The 20,281-nt window shown below is 37.9% G+C and overlaps 1 protein-coding gene across 2 annotated transcripts in view; it reads left to right on the top strand.

Annotated features, from left to right (window-relative positions):
* SH3KBP1 (SH3 domain containing kinase binding protein 1) overlaps positions 1–20,281 on the top strand; it is a 236,441-nt gene that overhangs the window by 117,531 nt on the left and 98,629 nt on the right. Inside the window, exons 5-6 of one of the 2 annotated variants that reach the window (XM_059815892.1) lie at positions 7,935–8,058; positions 13,443–13,517. In XM_059815892.1, the coding sequence (XP_059671875.1) occupies positions 7,935–8,058; positions 13,443–13,517 (199 nt within the window). The remainder of the gene's footprint in view (positions 1–7,934; positions 8,059–13,442; positions 13,518–20,281) is intronic. The other variant, XM_059815901.1, reaches the window with a different exon arrangement.

The following is a 20,281-nucleotide window of genomic DNA, read 5'->3' as shown; positions in this document are numbered from 1 at the left end:
TGTCATACTGGAATTAGTTTACTGTAGTGTGGAAGAGGATTGCTCGTGGCTAGCTTGAACTGCTGGCCATGAGTAAATGCCAAAGAACAGCTGACATAGGTGAGGCTGTGCCCACTTTGACCGTATGAAATACCCTGTTCTGTCAACTACTGAAGCATAAATTCTGCCTCAGGCATCATCTGATGCATTCATGTGATCCAGGACATTGTCTGATTCTTCTGGGTGGAACTAGATAAGCTGGTGGAAGAGGGAAAATAAAGGAATTTGGAGAAAAAATTCTCAGCACCTCAGGAAGTGTTATTGTGTGACCTATATTTTCCGTCATGGTTGATACCAAGCAGTTGATGTTGAACACTTGCTGTTATTGCTTCCTCTTCTGCCCTTACCATAGTAGTGCTAATTCCTCGAAAAAACAAGGCAGAATTCTTCTTTTGAAACAGGAACTTCATTTGATGTAGAAAGCTGCACCAACCAATGTACTGATTTCATTGTTTACCCTTTTGCTTGTAGGTAATGCTGCATAAAGAGTCATTGCATTGAAATAGGATTCATAGTGTTTATGTAATTATATGATGCTCCTTATTTCAAATGGTAAATGTTTGATGTGAGAGACTTATTATTTAAAAAAATATGGCTTCCTTAGTTGTGAAAATGAAGATTTTTTTTGCAAGGGCCAAAATCATGCTGTGTTATTGTACAAAAAACCCGAAAACAACTGCAAAAAACCCCTTCCATATAGGCAACAATTGGAGGCAATTCTTGCAAAATATCAGTTTTGTTTATCATTAGTCAAGATGAAAAGCTGGATGATAGCATCTTCAGCATTATTTACAGTGGTTCAGTGGGTAACTGGAACATTGATGGTCTTTCACTTTCCATTTCCAGTTTCTCCTTTCTCTTACCCCATCTTTTTATTAGCGGGTAGAAGGTCTCAGATTCCCACAGGTGGTATTTTATAGTATACTCCTAAGAAAGTTGCATCAGTTGAATTAATTGGTTTTAAGTTGACTTAGATTAATATTTTCAAATCTCTGTGAATTTCTGTTTAGTTGGAAATAAATCGATTCCTAACTGACTTATGGCAAACTAAAACGGATATTGTTTACATCAAAATACTGTGTATATATCTTTATGTGGATATTTAGCAAAAAATGTGTTTAAAACGTCACTTATCATTGACAACCCATTAAAGTTTTCCTGTTGCAAAGAAAAGCTGGTTCCTGTTGTACTGTGCTAATTTGGCTTCATCCTTAAAGAAATGGGTTGTGCTCCTCCTCGAACCTCTTGAAGGTCACTGCCTCCAGCAAAGGGTTGGCAGAAGGGAACGCAAGTCTTCTCCTCAGCTGCCTCCATCACAGCCCAAGCGTGTTTCCCCGCACCCCCAGTGAAAATGTGTTACACTGATATCACATGGTGACATGCTGAGGATGAGGATGTCTCCCCTTCTCCCACCACTGCTTCAGGGTGCTAACCAACACCTGAGGTATAGTAGCATCTAGAGCTGCCCCAGGTCCTTCTTCCTGGTGCCAACAGGTTGGATAAGATACTTTCTGAAAGGGTTTTTATGTCTGTGGTAGTGGTAGTTACTATTGGAAATTCCTGTTGTGGCAGAAGTGGTTTGGGGCTGTACCGTGGATTGAAACAACAGCAACAGCAAGCCTGAGTTTTCAGATGCTACCAGATAGATATCCTTGGAGGCTGTATATGTTCAGAATTCACAGTTCCTTCCTATTTGTTCTAAATAGTTAGAAATTAATTATAATAAGAGCAGACATTCATCACAATAGATAAAAATGCTTATTGTTAAACTAGAGGTTTCCATAACTACACAGACACTGATATCCATGAGACATTAATTAACAGACTTAAATTAAAAGTACATTTGAAAGTAACAAGAGAAGCATTTTCATCATTGTTTACGTTCACATTTAATGTGATTGATAGCTTTTTGCTTGTCATTAGCTATTACTCTAATTACAGTTGTCCCAAAATACAACTGTAACTAATTGTCTTATTAAATGCAGGTATCTGAATTCCAATTATGTTTCACCCTTAGACTTCCATGGGGTGCCAGGCAATTAAACTGTAGCATCAGAGTAAGGACATTTGGCATGTCATTCAATAGTTCTGAGCCTGCTTTCCTTTGGGATTATTCTGTCCTTGTGCTGCTATATACCTTGTGGCCTCATCCTGCTGAGAAGTCAGCTTTTTGGCAATGTGTAGTGCATGGAGTTAAGCTCACAGCTAAGTCTTTGACTGAGACATGCTGTAATACCACTGAGCTTATTCTTTGACTTTTAGTTAACATTGCCATATATTACATGATCAAATCCTATAAGTAACTCATCTGCAATTATAAAAATGCAGACTGAATTTTTAGAAAGTTGGTACTCCTTTTGGGCAAGGTTGGTGGGATTTTGTTGTTGTTGTGGTTATGATATAAAATGGCCCAACCCATTTCCAAGAACAGGATAAACACTGGGGATTGAGCTGGACTTTCCTTACTGTAACTTATTTTGACAGCTGTAGAGTTGAAAGGGGAATATTTAATAGTGACAAGGCAATGATCTGTGCCACAAGTACAGAACTGTATAATACTGCAAGAAAACAGTTGGGAATGAATGCTGTGATTCCACATCCCTTTGTTACTTTTCTGTGAAATCCTGTGGTAAGGTGTTTTTCCTGATCCTCTTCCAACAAGTGGTTCACAAGGACTTCTATGACTACTGCTTGTTTGGTTAGTTCATGTGGTAGGAGGCTTTTTTGTGGAAATAAGGGTGCAAATACCTCCGACTCTTTATAGGGTCATTCCAGTTCTATGTGATTGCTTTCTCTGTCCCTCAGTTTCCTACTTAGAAGATGATGTTAAAAAAAAAAAAAAACAAAAACCCAAACCACAAAAAAACAAATGAAAAAATCCAAAAGCACATTTTGACATTGTAAAACAAAGAACTGTGAAGCTGAAAAGATCCCCTAATACAAGGTACTTGTGCAGTTTTTAATTCTTCCCTTCTGCACCAGAGTTATTAAACAGCTTCCAGATGTGCTATAGCAGAAGCCCGAGGACTGGTTGACGTCTCATGGGTATGATTCTCTCTGAATGCACTCCCAGAGTAAGCCATCAAGTGGCACTGTAGGCATCATCTTCCGTTGAGGTCTTGTTTCCAAAATTTCTTTTCCCTTTGGCAGTGAATATGATTTGTTTACTTTGCCTCTTGGGAATCTATGTTTTTAATTTCCTTTCAACATTATGATTGCTTTCGTCCTTCAAGCTCAAGATCTTCCATTAGAATTTATAAAATAAGGGAGTTTTTTCCTATGCTTTTGTGCTCTAGTTCTCTCTAAGCAAAAGAAAATGTGTTGACCTTGGGCTTCTCTCCTTCCTGTTGCCTGCTTCTGGCATTGCTTTTATTCCTGGGACTGTGTTTTAGTTTTAACAGCCCAGAAAGACTGTGATCCAGGGAGACTTTCTTCCACCTGAAACCTTTCCTGACTCAAAGGCTCCCTCGTTTGCCCTAGCTGAGCTGTAAGTAGTCTGTCAGCCTAATAGGCAAAGCTGCAGGTTTTAGAGAAGCTTGTGGAACAGGCAGATACAGGAGTTTATTGGAAACATACGTTAGGTCAGCGATTCCAAAGAGCTGAACATTTTAATCATTTAACAACTTCAGCCTAATTATATAGCGAGGTGTAAGTAAGCAGCTGTGGCAATCCTAGATAGTCTGGCAAGCAACTGCTGGTAGCTCGCCTCAGCATTTCCTGCTCTTTTTGAGTATCCTATCCTGGAGTTACAGGGATGGCTGCCCAGTTCCCTCAAGGGAAAGTGCTTCTAGGCTAGTCACAACAAGGTTTATTGCACTGCAGGTCAGGCTGATGCTCCCTCTGACACATCTTTCTTTAAAGGGGGATGTTGCAGATTGTATTGGCCATGAAGAGAAAACCTAAAGAAAATAAAAAGTAACACTTTCAGAATATCTTAATTTTGTAGTCCTAGTGACCTACTGAAGTAGTTTTGTTTTCTTTGGTTGCTTTACAGTTACAGACTAAAACTGCATTCCCAGTCTGAAATAGAACTATTATGTTTGCCTGAAGGCTTGAACTGCTGTCATATTATTTTCTTTTTTCTTTTTTTTTCTTTTGTACTTTAAACATGGAAATTGGCTGATTTCAATAAATTTTTGTTGATTTCTAAGCAGCTTAATGTTCTAGCATCTGTATACCCATTTGAGAACTTCTTGTTCATGTGTCTGAATGTCTCACCCATACAATTCTCTGTGTTATTTTCCTGTCTGTCCACATCCATGGTATCTATTTTGAGCACTTCGTTATTATTTCTTATTTATATTATCATTTGTAAGTAAAATTAACTATTATGACCTCTTACTGTCTTTCTAGTCTGGGTTGTTATTGTGTGCTGGGATCTCACAATTTGATTAAACACACACTTCCCAATGAAGTAAAAAAGTATATTTTGAATGATTTTCATAATATTTGGCTTATAGTTTCCAAAAACCTAATTTACATCAAAAAAGGCTCTACTGTTTGAGTATTTCAATTAAAAACAAAATACAAGTATTCTTCATTGAAAATGTAAAAAACTCCAAAGCCCAATGATATTGGAAGAACATTTGAATGTTGCATAATTATTATGTAGATTAAATTTCCCTTTAAACCCCAGAGGCAAGGCTTCTTAATGGGATGCATTTCTCTAGAGATGATGCACCATTCTCTGGTGATACTGTAGTTTGCGTCTCAAGCAATCACATCCAGGCATTGGACTGCATATAGCTGTCTGCTATTGCATCTGCCCCTGCCCCATGCCTGGCACTGACTGAATTGCGGTTGGGTGCATATGTGGTTACCTTTTTAAATATATGAAGTGGAGTAATGAAGTATCTTCAGTCACTCTCCTGTATGTTGTTGCTCTTCAAATGTGGTGTGACAGCAGTACTGGCAGCCTAGGGGCTTGGCAAGATGGGGATGTGCCATGCCTCTTCGAAAGGCAGTGAACAGATATCACACATTGAAAACACGTCTTGAAAATACCTCTAGCTGTAGCCACTTATATTTGGCAGGTTGGAAAGATTCTTCTTCTAACTTAAAAACAAAAACTTTGTATTCAGGCTGAACTCACAATTGGTGTGTAGGATATTATGAATAGTAGAACTTCTTTTCTGCCACAGGGACATGGACTACTGAATGAAATCCTCCTCTTTTTAGTTTGTTTGGTTCAGCATATGAATGCTGGGCATAAATCAGGACCTAGGTGTATAAAATCTGAAATCACTTTGTTATAATAGCATAGTAACAAATTTTATTGAGTGCTTGTACCTCCAGATGGATTACCCCCATGAATAATGGTTTTCCATTTGTAAGGTTTTATTGGCTGGGAATTATTGCGACATTTCAAACCATATGGCAATGGATTGTTCCAATTTGGGATAGCTAAATCCTGGGTGTATTTTAGTGTCTTCTTTATTGTATGGATTAATCTCTAGCTGGTATGTTTTGAGGCTTAAAGTTATGTAGCATCTAGCTGTAGTGTTTAAAAATACTTAAAGCTTTTGATGCTTTTGATGCAAAATTCCTAATAAATCTTTGGGAGGCCCAGTTTGACCTGAAACTCTGATGTCTTGCTAACATGATTCTGCATTTTCTTGCAGAAAAAATCTGGGTTTTGCTTTAAATTTTTCTGAATTTGTAAAATTATTGAATATGACATGGTATTTTCAGATAATTAATTCTTGTATCAGCTGGAAAGCTAATAATGATAAGCTAGTGAATGCTGTGAGTATATTCACATCCAATTTAGATCTACCTGTCTAAAGATCTTCGTATATGTGTATTTCTATACACATAGATAGAGATCCATACATAAACACGCCACATAAAGAGTGCTAATATTAACTTGTAAGGAAACTGTGAAGTGTTACCCTGAAGAAGTAAGCAGGAGAAAACTACCTGAGGGAAAGATGGAACTGAATTATATTGGTCGCCTTATTTCTGTCAAGTAATCTCAGCATCTTGCAAAGGAGGGATCTCAGGAACTGTGTAATTCCCCTGTGATTAATATTCTGGTCAATCAGCTAATGCAGTTATGGTTTAACGTTTAGCTCTAATCAATAGAGCCATCTGGGAGTAGTGCATTAGAAGAATTGAAGTATTTTATAGCTCAAAGAGTCTTGGCCATGTTGTGTATTTTCTATATAACGATATATCATATATAGGTATTTAGAGATATAATTTGTTGAGTCTACTAAGTGTTCTGTGTCATGCAGTTTCAATTTTCCATATGGTTTTTAATTTGTCTGGAGACAAGAAAAGCAAATACTACCTTTTAGAGACTTAGATACTGTCATGCAAAAAAACTGCACCCCACTGAAGTGATTGAGTGATTTGTATGTATTCCATCCTCTGAAGTAGCAGCAAGCTAATAGCCATTATTCCCAGAGTCGTGCTTGACCTCACTACTACTACTGATACATTTGGGGAAAAAAAAAGAAAAAAGTTTTGTCATGGGCAGGTACTGACATTAAATGAAAGTAGCTGGGCTGGTCTGAACTGCTTTCAAATTAAAACAAAAAATTAACGCAGAAGGACAAGAAATGTGCTAAAAAGGATGCAGGTGGAGAGAAAGCACAGAAAACACTCCTGAAGTAACAACAATTTGCTTTGTAGTAAAATTGTACATGTAGCTAAGTTGAAAAAATTTAACCATTCTTCTATAGTTTGAGGAAATATTTGCTTGTATTATATAATGAAACATGTTAAATAAAAGATTTGTTTTCTAAGAACTTGAGATTTTCACAGAGAAGTGATACGAAACACACTTTTTTCCTATGATAATTAACTAGTACCATTTAAGATGTGGAGTTGTTTTTTTAACAGTAAATGTGAACACCGTCAACTTGTAAAGTTAACTTTCTATTTTCATGATTTTGGTTGTGGGGGCAGAAAAGAGATGGGTCAAACAGTATTGGAGACTGATGTGTCACAGATTGACACTGTCCTCCCCTGTCACTTTTTTGGTGAATGGACAGTGTCTGACAGATGAAAAATATTTATCTGTCAAGGGTGTGTTTAGCTGATGCATATAATAAGTCATTTCTTGCTGTCCAATTATAACCTAAAGGCATCTGGTTTCTAAGGGCTGTCATTTCACTGCCTGACACTGCCATTCAATCCTGAATGGGTTATACAGGAGGGAGTTTGTAATTTTTAAGTGATATTTTCTCTTGGGATTGGGTTAGGAAGTGTCTTTCGTCCTTCTGACCGTATCATTATTATGTATTTCAGTAGCTCTTTGTCAAATATGCATTAGTACTGTTCTTTGTTCTCCATAGATTTCTTAAGTTAACACATTAATGATGTAGCAACATTCTTAATTTTTAAAATAGATAATTTCTGATTCTGATGGGGAACACAAGAATATTCACATGATTTATATTAAGACACCTAGTTTAGATTCGGTGAATAGCCCTTTGCAGGCATTTCTTTTTTGCCATTGATTACTCAGGGAATTTAAACTCTTATAATCTGCAAATCACATCCATTAAGAAGGAGGTCATAAATAGGAGTACAGTGTGTGCTGAAAATTTAGTGATTGAACTGATATCCATAAAAATTGAAATGTAGAGACACCATGTGCGCTCTAGTTGTTCTTTTATCCTTTTATTTAATGCTCGTCCATTCTCTGACTGCTGTCAGCACTCCTGACATTTACAGATGGGTGCATGCATCTTTCTTGTTTTTACTTTAAAAAAAAAAAGAGAGATGTTTGGGGTTGGAGGCTATGCCATATGCTCCTTATACCTGAAATTAGTACAAACTGCTCAAAATCATACTGTCATTGTTATTGAAAATCATGTATATAATGTAACTCTGTCAAGTGTTGCTTATGTTAAAACCCCTCTTTTTTTGTTTTTGTCTTGGTGCAGGTGGAAGAGGGCTGGTGGGAAGGTATACTCAATGGAAAGACTGGCATGTTTCCTTCCAACTTCATAAAGGAGCTGTCTGATTCTGATGATGTTGGAATAGCCCAGGAAGAGCAAGTAAAGCCAAGTAAGGAAAAAAGTATTACTGATGTTCTGTATGTATGTCTGTGTCTTTACCCCCTAACACATTGATAGGGTAGCGCATTCTTATCTCTTGCTTGGAAGTGGTTTTGAATGCCATGTTCTTAATTTATGCTGTGAAAGGGTCAGATGATGATGATAAGCGTGTACTTGCAATGCTACCTGAGTTGTAATATTGGCAACGCTCCCTGAGCTGTTGCTGAGACTTGCGGAGCTGCAACAGACCAAGAACAGAGAAGGCAATGATGATTACTGGATTTGCATTTCAAAATGAATTACCAGGGTTTTTTTGTCTTTAGATGTGGAAACTGAGCAAAGTAACCAAACATCTACAAAGTGGCTGTGATTATTTAAACGAGGGATTAAAGTGCCATGCCTTCTATAATGCCTCCAGTAGATTTAAGGATTCATAATTATTGGTGTGGGACATGCGGCACTTTTTCCCTCCAGGTGCTGAGCATGTTACTATCACCTCCGTCACCCACTGCCCCAGCAGCCAAAGGGAAAAAGGCCAGAACTGGGACATGGACTTTGTTCTCTTACTTACAGTGGGCCAGTACTGCTGCAGGTGAAAAGCATGTTTGGTAACTAAGTTTGCAATAGTGTAAGCATGGTAGTGGGTTATCCTATTTATAACTTCCCTTGGAGAATAACCTGAACCAAAAGTATGCTGTTATATGAAATGGACACTTGTTGGTCTTCATGTTTTTTCTGTTCTTCAAATAAATAGATATTCTTTTTATTTCCTAATTCAGTGGTCTATAGTGAATCTTTAGTGAAAAGGAAAAAAGTCAATTGTATTTACATATTTCAGGCTAATTCCTGCCAAGGTCTTCCTATTTTCAGCACTGCAGGTATTCATTGCTATGTAGTGTTCTTCTGAGATCTCTGAACAAGCAAAAGTGAAAGGACTCCCAAGATCTTTGTAAGCTTATTTCAGCTGAAATTTACCAAAACCTTTATAGTTCACTCTTGTCAGTAAGAGGTAGAAAGTTTAATACTTCCTTTTTTTTCTTTTTTTCTCTTATTTTTCCATTTAAGGCGAATGTATCATCTTTATTCCGTCCCACAGAAATAAGATCCTAAAAATACCTGACTTTTGCAATGATGAAAATTTTTTGTATTGTTTTTGTAATGGAGTACCTATTCATGCGTAGTGGCACTGGTGACCTAGTCTTGTGGTCATTGCTGCTAAAGATATTTACAGGTAATGTTCCTTCAGACTGGAATGAAAATATTTTTAACGAAGTTAACAATTTTAGTGTGATGGAAAGGGAAAAAGGGCATTAAATGAAGTTGCACATTTCAGTGAGATTGCAAATTGCTTTCTGTAACCTGTATATGCTATCATGAATTTTGTTCATTATAAACACAGTGAGTCTTGGAAGAACTAATTGTGTAGATGTAGTTTCAGCTCTGGATTCTGTAGTGTTTGGTACTCTATAAATGAACAAGGTAAGTAATACTGTTCAGGTTGGAATACCCCAATTTTATCTGTATGAATGAATGGATATTCCTTCCCCAGGTAATTTGGTAGTATTTACTTTATAATAAACATCCTAAAAATGTCTTTTAACAAAAGCATACATTGGAGCGTGTAAAAGCAGCCACAAAGCATTAGCTTGTTTCATCAACGTCCATAATGACACATGCTTAGTTCAAATTCAGTTTTGTGTGCTGGTTCTGACTGTTAGTGGAACCTAAAACCTGTGATACTTGTATTGAGAAGATATCGGTAACACAGATAACGTTTTTGTCTCTTTAACTAAATTGAAGATAAATATAGCTGAGAGAGGGGTTTTCTTTTCTTGCATGTAATTTAACTCTTTGGAGGTGCTTTGTGGCTAGCTAAGATGATGTGTTATTAGGAGCTATTTTGTAAATAGCAAAATACCTATAAAACAGAAGAACATTGTAAACGTCCTCAGAGAAAGACAGGGACTCAAGGAAAGTTGAGATTCTTATGGGTGTTTTAATGCTTTTTTATTTATTTTTCTTAAAGTAAAACTATCAATTTAAGAACTGCATTCCCTTAGCAGAATTATGGGACATATGCATCAACTCAGTTCTTCCTGTATGGTTTATGCAATTGTTACAGGTGTTGTTCTGTAACACATGGTGCTTTATAAGGCTCTATTCAGGTACACTGACTATCTGGATTTGAAAATCTCCGTAATGAGATTGCAAAAATTTCAGCAAGTTTATACAACTGACTAGGAATGATAATCTCATTCCAAGTATCTGTGCTTAGCCTTAAAACATAGCAAAACAAAAACGAAACAAGTAAACCCTGGAAGATTTGGGCATCAGGCTAGCATTACTGTTGAAATGCTCTGGGTAACATCTCAAAAGGGCGTACATTCATGCCTCTAGATCAACTCCCTCCTCCGTGGATGACAAGACATGACAGCACTTCAAATCTGCAATAACTCCTTTTTGATTCTCTGTAAACATCTTTTGAATATGACTGTATCACACAACTTCGTAAGGCAGAAACCTTGAATATGAATTCTAGATAAGTTAGCACTCAGGGTCAGGGGGCTGTACCTGTGTATTGAACCAGAACGCTGGGCGGTCACTGAGGTTCTACACAGCTTCTAGAGGAGCCTAGAAGGGGTTGGGGTATGGCTCTGTAATCTTCAGCAGCAACCTTGAACTCTTCAATCCAGCTTATACAATGGAGAAGGTAATACTTGGCAGGTTTACTGCAAGACTTGGGAAGGTAGTATGGGATCTTTGGAGAAGGGGCACTGTGCAAACACAGGAATATTTTTTAGTTAATGGTTAAATTTAATGCTTTGATTAAACTTAGTTAAACTTTATCTTTTAATCACATTTTACTGACCCTCTCTAAAGAGAGCCTTTTTGGAAGTGCAAATACGATTTTTGGTGAACTCAAGGTGGAAGAAATACAGAAGAGAAAAATTGTATAACTTGGCTTTTTAGGAACAAGCTTAATAAAAATGCTTATTTATCTGTCCTTCTGTTATGACCTACACAGGCCCAATGGGGAGAAAGGTGTTGTCTGATTTTATTGGTTTTATTGTGTACATTTAAATTTCATAGCAGATCAGAGTAAATGGCCAGAAGGAATTATGTTGGTTTCTTTTCATGCTCAGAAGTTTCTTCAGAACAAAGAGCCCCTTTTTTGAAAATGTCTGGGGCTAGTTTTGGAAGTGCTTAAATATTTCTGAATACTGACAGTGGGCCTTAACTTGCCCCTTAACTGAAAGGGTTGGGAACCTGTGCTTCCCCTCAAATTGTGGGTGCTCAGCAGATTGGAAAGTGAGACTGTTACCATATCAAAAGGTTGTGAGTGTCGGGGTTGGTGTGTTTGTTTTTAAAGTATTTGCCCCAGTTGTAAGGTGACTGCCAAATCTTTTGTCTTCAAAGGCACATTTCAGAATGTAAGTACGGACAGGATCAGGCACCCTTAGAGTAAATGACAGTTCCGTGCTCTTTAAAGTATCCTCTTAAATTAAAACATTGCTTTTCTTTGACCAACTGTTACAGCATGAAAAGGAAGTATGCATTATAATTTTATTATTATATCAAATGGATACATGAATTGTAAGATTATTTGCTAGATTTCTCAGATACCTAGTATTAATTTTAAGAATATTTTCAATACCACATCTTGTCATTACAGCCTGTCAAGAAGCAAAAAGTTGTCATGTAGTCAAATAAATCACATCTGAGAGAATCACAACTTAATATTACGGAGGGGATTTCAAAAGCGTTTTAGTATGTTCATGGCAATGTCATGCCAACATTTAAAGCTGGCCTTTTATATCTTGCTGTCTCTTGTATGTGTCTGTTCAGGAATTACTAGGCCTCATGGTATGTATCAATTATTTTTGAACCTATTTTTGAGAAGTCATGACTGCTGAAGTTAGAACTGGTGATCGACTCATCAGCTGATGGTTCAGTCAGGCAATCACCTGTATTTTGAGTTCTTAAAACTTTAGATATCGATTACTGTCTCTCTGGCTCTCCTCAATGTCATGAAGCTTAACATACCTTTCTCTTAGCAATTTCTTAACTTTTGTTTGACTAGTTTAATAGCATTATTTTAATGGTATTTTGTAAAAACAAGGTGGAAGGATGGATTTGGGGCTTTTTTCCTTCCTCATTATGTAAAAATAAGGCAAGGAAAAACTTTTTTGTTAATTAAACTGCAAGAACAAAACAAAGAAACAGCTTTTTACAATACATAAATGAGTAGAACTTTTTATTTTCTGGAAGTCCAACAGAATGATATGCAGGGGAAAAAAATACACATTTTTGGTACCAAAATGGATGTGATGCTATGTTGGGACAATTCACGTGTACTGGCTATTTTGCTATAAAATTTTACTGAAGACATTAATTTTTTATGATGGTATACCTAGGTGAGATTGGCAACAAGCTGACATTGGTATATTCTTGGGGTTGCCTGGGTACCTCAAGTTTCAAAGAAACCCAACACACAAAACACCTCAGCTGCTCATGCCCTTACCCTCACTTGAATTTCATATCATAAGTGTCAGAGGATGAGTTATCTTGCTATCAAAGAAAAAAACCCCAAGAAATTAATGGTTTTCATAATAAAATGTTATCTTAAAGATCTAAGATGGAAAGTGGGATCTGTTTGGGGTTTTTTGTTCTTTTGTTGTTTTCTTTTTTGGTTTTAGTATTTTGTTTTTGTTAATATGTGCTGAGTCAAAACACCTGATTAAGCTATTGGCTGAAAAACTGATTTATTCAGGTTTTAGTGTACTATCCCTTCAACTAAGCATTGTTTAAGACCACTTCCCATGTCCAAAACATTTCTAATAAGTCATCTTGGAAAGATGCAGTATTTCTGATGCTCACAGGATCCTGGGTATATTAAAGAAATGTGAGTATTTCAGTGCCCTGTTTGGATGTCAGCTGTGCTTGTTCGAGTGCACTACATCTGCATCAGGAGTGTTGAGCCACTGTGAGTACATCATTGCAGTAATAATTTTTTTCAGGCTTCCCCTGTGCTCCATGAGGAGGCTGAATAAGACAGACAAATAGTTTCGTTTGCAAGTCTCGCAACGTGATGGACAACAGACAAAACCTAAGAAAAAATGCATTCTGTTGGACATTGTAAAGATCAGCTTTAGCAAAATCATGAGATTTTTTTATCTGACATACATGCAGTAAGAATATTTTAACTTCATGTACAATCAGATACTTTTGTTAATATTCTCGTTGTTTTGCTAATGAGGCTTTAAAAATGTTAGTGACTGAAAATACAGATTAAAACCTCTTCCTCTCCCTTCTTTTTACCATCATTCGATCTCTTCACCCCCACCCTGCCCCTTCTCTTTTTTTTTCCTCTTTCCTTCTCTTGCCTGCTGTCAGGAAAATCTGCCTTTGAAGGGACAATTCTGTACAGAGTGGTACCGGCAAAGATTGACAGCTACAGACGCTATAACAGTGAGTGTGTTTCAAAATCAACAAGCAATAGCTTTAGTCCTCAGTACTTGTTTGATTTATCTACACTTGTAAAATGTGCCACTGCTACTCACTTATGGCTACTCTACATGCATATATTTGTCTGTAAGCTAAAGTCAGTTTGCTGCTGATGAACTGCCTAGCCTTAATGCATTGAGAATGCACTCGTTCCTTCTGTGCATGTGTATGTTATATGTTCATATAATGTATGTGTGTAAGCCCACAATAAATTGTGAATTACATTGGATGTTTGGGTCTCAGCTATGGATTGGAATGAAGACCATTTAGTCCCATCATTTTTACCACCTGAAACATGAAGACTGTTGATAATAACCACAAATCTTTGAATTAAAAGTCCTTCTATTCTAAAAATAAAGTTCCCACTGTGATTGCTGAATTCATAAAATATGCTTTGCTATTCTTAAAGAACATTGTGGGGTTTGGTTTGTTTGGGTTTTGGGTTTTTTTTTTTTGTTTGGTTGGTTTTTTTTTTAAATTTAATGCATGCTCTTCATTTGGCATTCTGTCTTGGATAGCTATTACAGCATTTTGGTTGATAGGTTTTTTCTGCCAAGGAATGTAGAAGATATAAAGCTACTTTAATTTCATGTTCAGGTTTTTGCCTTCTGCGTTCTGGAAGCAGGGAACATGCTGCTTTTCATATGCTTTTACTACCCTGTTAATACAGAAGAAGAGAGGATGGTGACATCAGATGCAAGACAGAGGAAGCAAGGAAGACAGAAATCTGTCCTTCCACCTGCTTCCTCAACGAGAAATCTAGCAGAATGAGATCCTACTGAGTCACATTCATTGTGACTAAGTACAAAGTGTTCAGTCCTGTCCTCTGGTGAGCAGGACGTTGTGCTAACTTTGGCATCTGCTTTAATCCCAGACAGCTTTCTCTTCAGAATATCCTAGCTGTGCTGCCCTTCTTCCTCCTTTCTCCTACCTCTGAGGACTTCTGTCTTATGCATGTTCACAGCACAGGATGAAGCACTTGAAGTGGTAGTCTTCTATTCTGATACCTTCCACTTACACCTTCTTTTTTTAAACAAAAACTGGTATTTTTTTAAACAGAAATCTTTGTGGATGTGTGCAGCTCAGAATATTTCCTCACGGAGAATTACCTCCCTGTCTACCAGAATTCATCTTTTTACTGCAGCTCTTCTCAAGCTTCCAACCAAGCTCCTGCTCTGGCTGGAGCAGACCATGTGACAGGTGGTCTTCACATTTTTCTGCTGCTTCTCACCTTATAGTCTTCATGACTGTTTATGCATCACTCAAATTGCATGCTTCTTGCAGAGTTCTTAGACCATCATGTCCTCGAATACTGCTATCTGATGAGCGTAATAAGGATTTACGAAGTAAATCTCCAGCGTGCTTGACTTCTGACTTGAAGATCTAGCTTCAAATCAGATGCAAGGTCTGCCTTTGGAGCGTTTAATTTCACAACGTTAATCTTTCTGGGCAGTGTTGCCCTAACATTACCTTTCAGAGTTTTCCAGAAATGTGCTCTCCATGCCCAGCCCATTTTTCATTAAGTATCAAATGGCCCTTCCCTCTTCTTGAGTCATTTAGGGTGAGCCTAAGTGAAGACAGGAAGAATTCAGTCACCTTTCCGGTTGTGCTAGAGCTCTGCATTTAGTTCTCCTTGTAAATAATACTGGCCCATGGTCATGCCATGTCACAGAAAATAAATTTCATCAAACTGATTTCACAGAGTGTGGGGTTGGGAGGGTATCTACAGGTATGCTTGATAACCAGCTGCAAGAAGGCAGCTTAACCCACAGTAGATTGTCTCATGTTTCTCTGGGCAAACAGCCATCTAAACTTTGTTTTTAAAGCTGACCAAAGATGTCTTGTTTAATACTACCTCCCTTGGCATTTGGTTGAGACTTGCATGTTTTTTCATGCTGCAGAGGTATTTTGCTTTCTCTGTAAAACTGCATCTTAGAAGGCCAGATGTCCAGCTACCTTTGTGGCCTATTTGTTGCTTTTACTGGGTTGGAACTGGGACTGAAGTGGGTGGTACACAAAATCAGGGAAAGTTTTAAACAAAATGAGGGGTGGCATTGTTGATACTATCCGAGATGTTATCTCCTAAACTAACATACAAAAAGGAAGGTTCATAATTCTTCCTGCTACATCTGTTGGCAGCTCACTTCCTGCATACTTATGTTCTTCCAGAGCAGGCTTACTGAAGGTGTGGCCAGCTCCCTCCATTTCACATCTGATCTGTGGTCCTTATTTTTAGGCAAATATCCATGTGCTTATGTCTCCAGTGCAAATCATTTGGAGACATTCCACAGAATTGTATTAATTTAGGGATGTCTGTTTAAAACAACCCACAGCTGCTCTAATTTCAGCTTTCTGATTTCTCCATAAGTTCAGCTCAAGTCGATTCATGGCTTCCGATTAGTTATGCCGAAAGGGTGCTTGGAATCACCTGTATCACATTGCATGAAGCGTTGCTCAACTTTTGAAGCAAGCTTAGACCTTTTACTTTACAAACATATGCTTAGTGCCAAAATACTTTTATTTTTAAAGCCATTTCACAACTGCTGTGTTTAAAAGAAGTTTTCTTACCCAAGGCCTGTAGTAGCTAAATGCTATTGAATTAGTGTGTAGCTGCTTCCACTACCTTCCACTGAAGGTACCTTCCACTGAAATACGCAAGATTGTCTCCTGCATAAACAGTCCGCCTTGGCTTATTATGCTGACATGGCTTTTTTGGTCATTAGGTGTGCCAGGCTCTGCTCGGCAGTAATTCCAACTCCTTCGGCATTTTTGCTACAGCGTATGCTGGGTGAAGAGGGACACACAGCAACAAAAGTTACTGACTTGTCGTTTGTTGATCACAGCCCTCTTTTCTCTCATCCTGCAACTTTCCTGTACCTCCACGAATAACGCTTCTTGGATTTTTAATTTTTTTATTTTCACTGGTTTAATTTCTCTTTCTTCCTTCATTTTCTTTTTCTTCGAAGATGCTGTAACTGAGGAACAGGGCAGATACAATGCTTGATTTGACAAATATTTGCCTCTCTTTCCTTATATGTGGATCCACAATGCTGTCAGTAATAGATATTAGGTATAATGGAAGAAGATGAGACAGGATGGTTGAAACAGAAATATTTGTGAGTAATCTTAATTGTGTTTTCTATTGCTCCACTACTTTTCTTTTTTCTTTTTTTTTTTTTTTTTAACCCTTCCACTAATCCTAGACAAACAATGGCTGGTCAGAGTTCAAAGAAATCAATATGGTTGATGTATTTATGATGTTATTAACCCCATTTAAAAGTGTCTGAATGTGAGCAAAGTTAAATGAGAAACCCGAACGTGGATTTTAACAGTTCTGAAGAGAGGACAGCTACAATTTTTTATTTCACCTCAACAAAGAAGATTATATATTAAATACACAGCTGCTACAATGAAAAAAAACCTAAGAAAGAACAATGCTAATATTGGGTGAGGAAAATTTTTATGATTAAAAATAAGCATCCTGTTTTCTGGAGAATGAATGTACAGATGGTGAGTGATTGGGGGTGGTGGGTGGAAGGATTATGTTGATGGGGGTGAAACATGTTAAATACTTCCGTTGATTTGGACTTCCACTAGCAAGTGGTTTTCCATGAGTCTCGCAAAAGACCAGGTTTTGCTGAGTGGCAGGTAAAGAATCCTTTTGACTGTGGTTGCTTACCCATCTTTTCACATGTAATAACATGTTCCTGTACTTGGTGAGAACAAGGGTGGTGAAAAAATAGTTCCAAAATGAAGACAACGATGGTTCAGATGTAGAGCTCCTGAATGAATGATTGTTTCTATTCCCTCTTACAGTACTCAGGGAAATGGCTGGGGATGAGGTGAAGCCACCAACTTCCGTATTGATGGCTCTGTGTTCATGCTGCAGAAGATGCTTGTGCTGTGTTGCCCTTAATGCATGCTGCTACGTGGTGCTGGACACCGCTCCCCTTTTCCCTGCATGATTTCTTGTGCAAGCATAAAAATTGTGGGGCTGTTTCTTACATGGCAAGAACTGTTGTGCTAAGGAAAACGAACATGCTGAAATGAAGTGAAAAAATGTTTAGATTACATGGTTACAGTTCTTCAAGGAATATAACTGAGAATAACAAATAATGACTAATATTGAGATAGTCTGCCTCAGCCATTTGTACATGTATAACCACTCTTGGTAAAGAAGCATAAATTTGTTTTTTGAAAGCGTGAATTTATTAACCTTTAAACTATGAAGAATCAGCATGGCTTTGTTCTACAATAATACTTAACATCAAACTTCCTTTTCTGGTTTTGACTTTTTTATGACACTATGGAATGTTGTTGGGGATGGCTTCAACAAAATACAGGACTTTGATAGAAAGCAAGCTCAAGATAAATACCTCATAGGCTGTGGGTATTTGTTCTGTCTTCACCAGTATGTGAGGAAAAGGAAGAAGGACAGTGCCTGTCTCGTCTACTGCAATTGCCATGTATAATTTCATCTTCCTTGTCATTCAGATCGGTCACTTGGGCATTCCACGCTGTCATTCTCTAAATAGAAGGAAAGGACATATTTCCCCTTGCCTTCCTTCCCTTCCGTAAAAGGCAAAAATCCCAATAAGCTCCATTTACACAGTTCTTTGTTCTATTAAACACAGTTGACAGCATTTCTCTCTGGCTGCCAGACCAAATCAGGAGATCCTTTGCATCATCTCAGATGTGTGCCTCTGAACAGCTGACCTTTACATCGCTTAACAGAGCTAGCCTGAGAAGCACTTAGAAGGCCAGAGCATCGTTGGCTTCATAAATTGTCAGAGTGGTCCGTCTTTTGCCCAGTGCCAGAAATTGTCTGCGGAGAGAACAATCCAGAATAAAGAACAAAAATTAAATTGCTAAATAACAGCTCAAAATAGAAAGCTCTGTAAAGCTCACAATGTATTCCCGTTTTTTTCTGCCATTTTAAGCTATTTAGAAACAATTCGTTTCCTGCTTTGAATGGAGTTAAGTTTATCGCAGCTGTTTATTTTTGTTTTAACAGCTTTAGTTTACACAGCCCTTTATCATCCCTAAATATCTTTCTGATTTAGAATCTTGGTTTGATGCCAGCGCAGCTCTGGGGCCGTTGGTGAATTAAGTCTGATGTTGCGGTCTCTTTTTAATCCCTGTTTGAGCTAATCTGTTTTGGTACATTTCAGAATGTTGCTCTCAAAAGACCTGTAACTGGCATAGCAGGAGTGTGGTGTGTTTGAAATACCTTGAGAAAACTAATTTCTCTTATATACCCATAGAGGAAAAAATGTGTGTGAAGTGCGAAATTCCTCCAGACAGTGTTGGGAGAATTTAATCTTCATGAATACTAAATTACTTGCATTTGTACGGAGCATGAGGCAACAGAGAATCTCATAGCTCTGAGTGTTTTTAAATAGCTGTATGTCAGTAGTCCCATATCTTGTCCCAGCCATAAGTTGGGAACGGTTGGCTCCTGGGAATTTTAACTTCTTGCTGCTGATGCTGCTCATGTTCAGACTTTAACGACCTTACTATAAAAGTGCACCCAGCACTCAGATTTGAGCTCTACCTTGTGGTGATGATGATTCAGCAACAAGAAATCTAGATAAAAGAATAAAGTGTCTTTGCTTATAAGCCAGAAATGGAAAGTGACATCCCCAAAAGACTTATCGCCTTCCTGAGAAATTTTAAAGATCTGAAAAATTTTCCTGCTGTTAGGACTGGTGTGATAGTAGGCACGTTAGTGAGGACCTTGTTGATGTTATGTTCTTAGCTTGTCAGCTCTCCAAATGCTGACAGAGAGCTGATAGATTCTGGAAAAGTTGCTGTTAGAAAATTAAAAAAAATTAGTTGGAGGCCTGACTATGGTAGCTTTTATCCAGTCCTGGCTGTATTTCAAATACTTAATAGCTGGCTTTAAAAGAAAAGCAAAAGGTGCACCCAGCGTTTCGGAGAATAGCAGTTTCCTGAGCTGCTGGCCTTATCTTAGTGCTTAAATTCATAGCTCTACCACAGCTGTTTCAGACTGCATGGGCATATTGGTCAGCAGCAGCAGATGACACTGCTAACTGAAATGCTCTCCAGTTTTTAATGCCCATTTAGCAACCTGACCTCCCTGCTAACTGTAGCTCTTCTTGCAGAAAATTTCATGTATAAAATTCATCATCGGACAGTCTAGGTCACTCAGGTTCCTGCTTAGTTCCCAGCTGTATACGTGGGCTACATTTGTCTTTTGGGGAAACTGTCCCCCCAGTTCTGGGGGGGGGGAGGTTTTTTGCAGTAGTGGCAAAAGAAGCCATGAAAAGCTGAAGGAAAAAAAAAGGAGGGTGGTTGGAAGAGCGACATTTTCCCATTTTTAAGAGGAGGGATCACTTCAGCTATCAGCCATCCTTCCCATGTGGAGGCAGGGCTAGGGAGGCCAGTGCAGCCTCGCTTGCAAGGATTGCTCCAAGAGAATTGCTGACCTATATATGCTGAGATATATATCTCTCTCTCTCAGGGAACAACCTAATGAAAGATAAATGAGAGAAGAAAATTTGTCAGGCAAGGGTGGCCATAGTGTTGCAAGTTCTTGCTTGCAGGTTCTTTATCTGTACAAATCAGATGTGTGTTTCTCATGTCGCTTGGGAGGAAAGGAAGAGAGTCTCCCTATCATGTCTTTAAGAGTAAGAGCATGTTAGATCATTTTCTGCAGGATTGTTTTGTACTTAAACACTGCATTATTGTTTCTTAATGTTACTGCA

Source organism: Gavia stellata, chromosome 1 (genome assembly GCF_030936135.1).
Source record: "Gavia stellata isolate bGavSte3 chromosome 1, bGavSte3.hap2, whole genome shotgun sequence".
Taxonomy (NCBI): domain Eukaryota; kingdom Metazoa; phylum Chordata; class Aves; order Gaviiformes; family Gaviidae; genus Gavia; species Gavia stellata.
The sequence above is the reverse complement of the archived record's forward strand: the minus strand, read 5'-3'. Positions and strand labels throughout refer to the sequence as shown.